We start from the raw sequence: 6,715 nt of genomic DNA on the forward strand, positions 1-6,715 counted from the left end.
CACTCTCTCACTTAACACAGAGTTTTCTAAATGTATTATTAGTTCATTTATTCCTCCATAGGAAACACTGTTTTAGGATTCGAGGAGTGGCCAAGCAGGACTTGGAAAATGCTGTTCAAAATAGTTCAGCTTTGGGACCAGCAGTTGGTGTAATGGCTATATCTCTGGACTCCCATGTAGTCCGACCGTGGTTCGAGTCCCTGACCCAGTGGCTTAAACTCACGCCAGGCGTGTGTGTGTGTGTGCCCAAGATCCCGAGAGGAGAACGGAGGAGAAGGGATTGCGACATGGCCATCCTCCCTGGTGGGTGATTTCTTGCTTTCTGTCTCTTTGTCTCTCTTTGTCTTTCTGGCGAGCACATGCGCCCTGTAGCAAAAACCTCTCCAAGAAAAAAAAAAGATAGTTCAGCTTTTACTTGAGGATTATGCTGGGCCTCTCATGATACGGTATTTTAGATGCAAGAGCTCTTAGCTGTTTGCAGATTCGTTCTCCCTAGGTTGTACCGTGTACTGTTCCCAGTTCTGTGGAAGCAGCTGCATCTGCTGTGGGGGTGTTGTTGAGAATATTACCAAGCGTCTCAGAAGCCTCACTGAGAAATTTGATTAGAACTACATGCCTGGGAAAGGTACGCTCCTTCTGAAGAAAATTTATATTTTCATACAAGAATTGTGAGGGAGTTTTCAAAAAGTTCATGAAAAATGTATGCAGTGGGCTGTCCCCCAACCCTCCCCAACCTCCATAGCATACATTAAATGCTGTGAAGAAGCCAGATACCACATGGCTGACTACAGTTCAAATCCGGGCCCAGTGGTTTGAAATACATAGCAGGTGCATGTGCATGCGTGCCCCAAATCCTAATGAACCGGAAAAATGAAGGAAAAAGGATTGTAGTGTGACCACATCCCATGGGGGGAGGGTGCTTTCTCTCTCCTAATTAAATAAATGCTTATTAGGAAAAAACTGCACGGATTTCACATTTTTTTGCACCAGAATAAACTTGTATTTTAATCCCATTTTGGCATGAAGATTTTGAAATCCCTCGCATTTATGACTGCATTCTGGCTGCAAGAAAGCCCAGCTGTTGTCCCTGTTGAAGGTCATTATAATCCAAGAATTAGCAGTCTGTGTTTCACTTTCCAACTTTGCTCTTCGACTTTTTAAAATGCATATATATATACTTTTTTTTTTTTTTTTTAGAGAGAGATTTTGCTATAGGGTGTGTGTGCGCACTAGAGAGACAGAGAGAGATAGAAAGTGTGAAATCACCTCCTGGAGGGATGACTACTCCCCAACCCTCTTCCTCCATTCTCCTCTCTCAGGATTTTGGGCATGCACACACACGCACCCTGCATAAGCCACCAGGTTTGGGACTCGAACCACAGTCAATTATGTGGGAGCCCAGAAATGTAACCATTATGCCATCTGCTGGCCCCTTATTACTATTTTTTAAAAATTTGACCAGAGAGAGACAGAGAGAGCAAAAGAAAGGAAAAGCGAGAAAGCAAGCCACCAGGTCCAGGGCTTGAACCACAGTTGTCCATGTGAAGGTCCATTGCCTTAACCACCATACTACCTAATGACCCCTAGATATATTTTTTACTTTTGTTTTTACTTTTTATTTTTTACTTTTTTGAGAGGTTTTGCTATAGGGCGTGTGCTCTTGTCAGACAGACAGAGAGAGACAGAGAGACAGAAAGCGAGAAATCACCCCCCAGAGGAGATGGCCACGCTGCAATCCCTTCTCCTCCATTCTCCTCTCCGGATCACGTGCCCGGCGTGAGTTTTAAGCCACTGTGGCCGGGACCCCCACCGCGCTACATGGGAGTCCAGCAACATAGCCATTACGCTAACTGCTGGACCCCCTAGATATATTTTTTTAAAAATTGTTTATTTAATTTTATGTATCATTATTATCACTTTTTAATTTGCCACAGGGCATGTGTGTGCACCAGAGAGAAAGAAGGAAAGTGAGAAAGCAAGCCACCAGGCCTGAGACTTGAACTGCTGTCAACCCTGTGGGAGTCCAGCTCCTTAACCACCACACCACCTGCTGGCCCTTTGATCTCTGACTTTAACTTATTCTTTCCCAAGTTCGTGTTTTAATTTTTTAGGCTACTTATTCATGTATAGTTTTGTCAGTAAGCTCATATCCTATGGGAATAAAAAGGAATATTTAAAAAAAAAAACTTTGGGCAATATGAAGTACTCCTAAAGGAGCAAAACAAAGCAGAGAAAGATTCAGAAAGCTCAGACTTTGGAGTAGTCAGATTGAAAACCAAGGTCTCAGCAGAAAATGCCCCTATGGGCAAGGAGCCAGAGGTTGCCACCTGCCACGCCACATTTCTTTATGACAGTGAAAGGAAGGGGGTCTGAGAACCTCCAGGAGTCTCTTAGACCCTACTGTGGGGGAGAGGGGTCCATGAAGCCAAAACTCTTTCGTAATCATACTAAGAGGTTATTTGTCTTTTTTTTAAAGTTTCATTCTTTTTTCCATGATGAACAAGAAGGAGAGATAGACAGACAGATGAGCAGCCCATCAGAGTCTTCAGGCTGCAGTCTACTCCTAGCTTCAGCCAGCCCTGGATCATGGGCACACAGCACGCCCATGTTCAAGGAGGGCTCTGGAAGCAAACCAGGATGTTCCCACATGGGTCAGCCTCACAGAGCATTGCACTGCTGATGCACCACCGTCTGGGCCCTGCTATTTTTTTTTTTTTCACTCTTATCTTCTTTGCTGCTATTTTCTCTTGAATACACAGTGGTGTTTACCAGAGAGAGGTTCCCATGACAAGTACTGTCACACAGAATAAATGCAAAGCAGATGTATACAGGCCTGATGTGCCCAGGGAGGTCCTGTGACACAAACCCAAGACTTTTCTCATGTGGGTCCAGCCACACGGCACCAGCTCCTGCCACACTTTTTTTTTTTTTTTTTTTTTTAAGAATTATCTACTTAATTTTATTTATTAGTATTTTTTTTAAAAGAGAGGTTTTTTTTTGCTATAGGGTGTATGCACTTGCCAGAGAGACAGAAAGCAAGATATCACTCCCTCACAGGGAGGATGGCCATGCCACAATCTGCCGGGACCAGCTTGGCATTAACACGCTCTGAACAACAATCCCTTTTCCTCCATTCTCCTCTTGGGATCTTGGGCACTCCTGTACATGCGCCCCAATATGAGTTAAGCTGCTGTGTCTGGGACTCAAACTATGGTCGACTAAGTGTGGGAATCCAACGACGTAACCATTATGCCATCCTCTGGTTCCTATTATAATTATTTTTTAATTTGACCAGAGAGGGAAAGTGAGAAAGCAAGCCACCAGGTCTGGGACTAGAACTGCAGTCAGACATGTGGGAGTCTAGTGCCTTCACCACCATGCCATCTACTGGCAATTTTTAATTTTCAGTAGGGAAGTGACTCTCAGTCAATTGCTTTTGTTAGTGTGTGTTCTGTAGGGATTCACCAAATCTTTATTGGGTGTCTACTACGTGCTGAGTGTTGTTCTAGCCACCAGGGATATAGCAGGGGACAGCACACACACATTCTCACCTCCAGGAGCTTTCTTTCTAGTATTTCACAGCAGAGCTGAAGGCCGTTGTCGCAGGAACAAGTGGTGATTCAGTCGTGGCCCTCTGCATGTCCAACAGAAGCACTCCAGTGCCTCTGTTGGGGTGTGTTCCTGAAATGCGGGGTGTGTGCACCTGTGGCCATGATTTGAGGTGGCTCACGGACAGGGGTGGCAGTCAGTAACTTCAATTGTACAGTGCAAAAGCAAATGCCTGTTCAATGTTCTTTCAATTCAGAGAATTTCTCCGGTAGGTGCTACTAGACTGTAACATTTCTCTAAACTTGACAGTTTCCCTTTTTAACAAAGAGTGGGCCCCGAATTCACGACTTCAGAAAGCCAGCCTCTCACTATAATGCAATAGGACTGTTTTGCACAATTAATGAACTCAGAGGTGAGTACCAGCTGCTGCTGTGTGTGTGGTTTGGAGACAAAACAATCTCAGCACTAATGCAGTGGTTCTCAAGGTGTGGAACCCCTACCTACAGCATTGCCTGGGGGCTTGCTGAAAGGCAGATTCCTGGAATCCCATCTCAGAGCGACTGAGTCAGAGTCTCTGGGGGAAATCTCAGCAATACTGCCACTCCCTAGGGATTCAGATGCTATGAAAATTTGAAAGCCAAGGGCCAGCAGATGGCGGTGGTTAAGGTGATGGACTCCCACATGGCTAACCCTAGTTTGAGTCTCAGACCAGATGGCTTGAAAATCATGGCGGCCTGTGCTGCCCACATGCCCAAGATCCAGAGAGGAGAAGGGAGGAAGAGGGATTGTGGCGGCTATCTGCCAGGGAGGGGTGATTGCTCACTTTCCCTCTGCCTTTCTCTCTCCTCGAAATGCACTTGCCCTATGGCAAAAACCCTGAAATGAATGAATGAGTGAATGAATGAATGGATGAATGGATGGATGGATGGAAAGCCCCTGCTCATTCGGGTTCTTTCCTTCAGTCAACCAATGGAGAACCTCCCTGGATCCCCTTGGGGCCCCAGTGCCTGTCCCTCCTCCTACCATGTCCAGTTGTTTGTGAGTGTCATCCAGGGCCACGCTGGTCGTCTCCTTCAGCTGCTTGCTGACGATCTGGAAGAGGTTCAGTGTTGCCATCTTGATGGTGCCAAGCAGGAGGGTCTTCTTGGCCGCGGTGTTCTGAATGTGTGCCCAGCGAGATTCCTGGGGACAGGATGAGGGCGGGCTGTGAGTGAGGCGTATATGTGCACGTGTGCGTGTGTCCATAACCCTCACTTACCCAGAGCCCAGGAGTCCCCGGCCGTCCCAGCCCCTCTCACCCAGATGATGACGTCGCTGCGGGCGCGGTCGAACCGCATCTGCAGCCGCGCCAGCTCGTTGTTATGCTGCAGGATCTCGTCGTCCTTCTCCTCCATGTAGCGGGCCAGCCGCGCTTTGGCACGCTCGATCTTCTCCTGGCCCTCCTGCGCCGACTGCATGAGGTCATGGTGCATGCTCACCAGCGTCTTGTAGCGCGCGATCACTTCGTGGATCTCCTCGAACTGTGACAGGCCGGGGGCTCGGGTCACTACACCTGGGCCTGTGGGGCCTGATTCGGGTGGCCCAACCCACCAACCCCTGCCTGGACACCCGAACACTGGCACAGGCAGGCCCCTGGCGGTGACGACGTTGGGGTCCCCAGTTCTGGGCTGCCCATGCCGTGTGTTGGGAGAATACACAGCAGGACCAGCTGCATGTTTGGATCACCAGGACGCTTTCAAAAGGTCACTTGCCGACCTCAGATCCAGAGATTCTGGTTAATAAACAGGTCTGAGGGGGCCCCTGGCCTCTGAATTCTGCAGAAGGTCCTCCAGGTCAATCTAGGGAGAGCCAGGGTTGCAAATTGCTTCTGGAGGACATTTGAGATGACTCCTAAGGTGGTAGTTTTCCTATTCCAAGGAACCAAGAACCGCTTATAAGCCAGGAGCTGTGCTAAACGCAAGGGACACAGCAGGAGATAGGAGAGCCCCCTGCCCTCTCTGGGAGCCGGGGTGGAGGGAGCACAGACAGACAGGCAAAGAAACCGGCAGTTGCAACACAGAGTGATAAGCCCTATCTGTGAGTAGAGGGTGTGGCCGGCCCGTGGGTGATGCCTCCGGTCAACGTCTCTGAGGAAGAAGTGGGGCTGGAGAGGTAGAGTGGGGCAGGTGGCCTGCCAGCAGCTCTCATCCTCCAGCATGGTCCAGAACCTGCCACTCTGGCCCTAACCTGCAGGCCCCACGTAGCGGAACAGAAGACCTACAACCTATCCTCTTTAGAAGGTTCCCTGATGCCAACTCACCTCCCCAGGGGCTTATCAAACTGTGCCTTCCAGCCACCCAGGGGACACTCCCTGAGTGCTTTCTCCACCTCGTGACATTTCCAGAGATAGATTGGTGTCCCAGGAACTGCCCTTCTGGCTTTTCCCCAGATATGCCTCTGTGGGGAAGGGCCACTTGACCCAGTGTGGGAGCGGGTAGGAGCAGTCCAAAGAGACTTCCTGGGGTGATCAGAACAAAACTGGACGTTGAATAGAAGATAGCCAGCCAGAAGCAGGCGGGGGCAGCTGAGGCAGATTGCAGTGGAGGGAACAGCCTGGGTAAAGACGAATGGGGTGTGTGTGGCTTCTTCAGGATGCTCAAGGTACAGTCGTTCGGTAGGACGATGGCATAGTGGTAATGCTCCGTGATGCTGAAGCCACATGGGAAGGTCCCAGGTTCGTGGCTGAGGACCTCCTTGCACATGCCAGGGTAGGGGTGGAGGGCTGTGCTCACATGGGCTAGCTGAGGCCGGGAGTGGATGACAGCATGAAGAATTCTGTTGGGAGTGTTTCCCTCTGTCTCTGCCTCTCTCTCAATAAATAAATAAATAAACTTAAAAAAGAAAAAAAGATGGGGGGAGGGCAGGAGAGAGATTGCCCTGAAGAAGAAAACAGTACCCAGGAAATCCTGGAAAAGAGGTGGGCCCTATTCATTAAATGACTTGAAGAAGTGGAGAGACGTCTTCATGTCCGCATTTCCGAGAGGCCATCCACAACGCAGCGGTGCACGGCAGTTCACGGGACCAACCGCATCTGCACAACGGGAGCGAATCTCTCAGACTTCACGCAGATGTCAAAAGGACTCAGGGGCCATCTTGAAGCGCCCGCTGCCCAAAGATGGGGCAATTA

The 6,715-nt window shown here is 49.1% G+C and overlaps 1 protein-coding gene across 1 annotated transcript in view; it reads right to left on the minus strand.

The window, feature by feature from the left end:
* The window catches only part of CCDC42 (coiled-coil domain containing 42), a 17,268-nt gene that overhangs the window by 911 nt on the left and 9,642 nt on the right, over positions 1-6,715 (minus strand). The window contains exons 5-6 of the mRNA XM_006156400.1: positions 4,848-5,069; positions 4,573-4,731 (exon numbers count right to left, since the gene is read on the minus strand). Coding sequence (XP_006156462.1) covers positions 4,573-4,731; positions 4,848-5,069 — 381 coding nt within the window. The remainder of the gene's footprint in view (positions 1-4,572; positions 4,732-4,847; positions 5,070-6,715) is intronic.

This window comes from Tupaia chinensis, unplaced genomic scaffold (genome assembly GCF_000334495.1).
Source record: "Tupaia chinensis unplaced genomic scaffold, TupChi_1.0 Scaffold000493_1, whole genome shotgun sequence".
Lineage (NCBI taxonomy): Eukaryota > Metazoa > Chordata > Mammalia > Scandentia > Tupaiidae > Tupaia > Tupaia belangeri.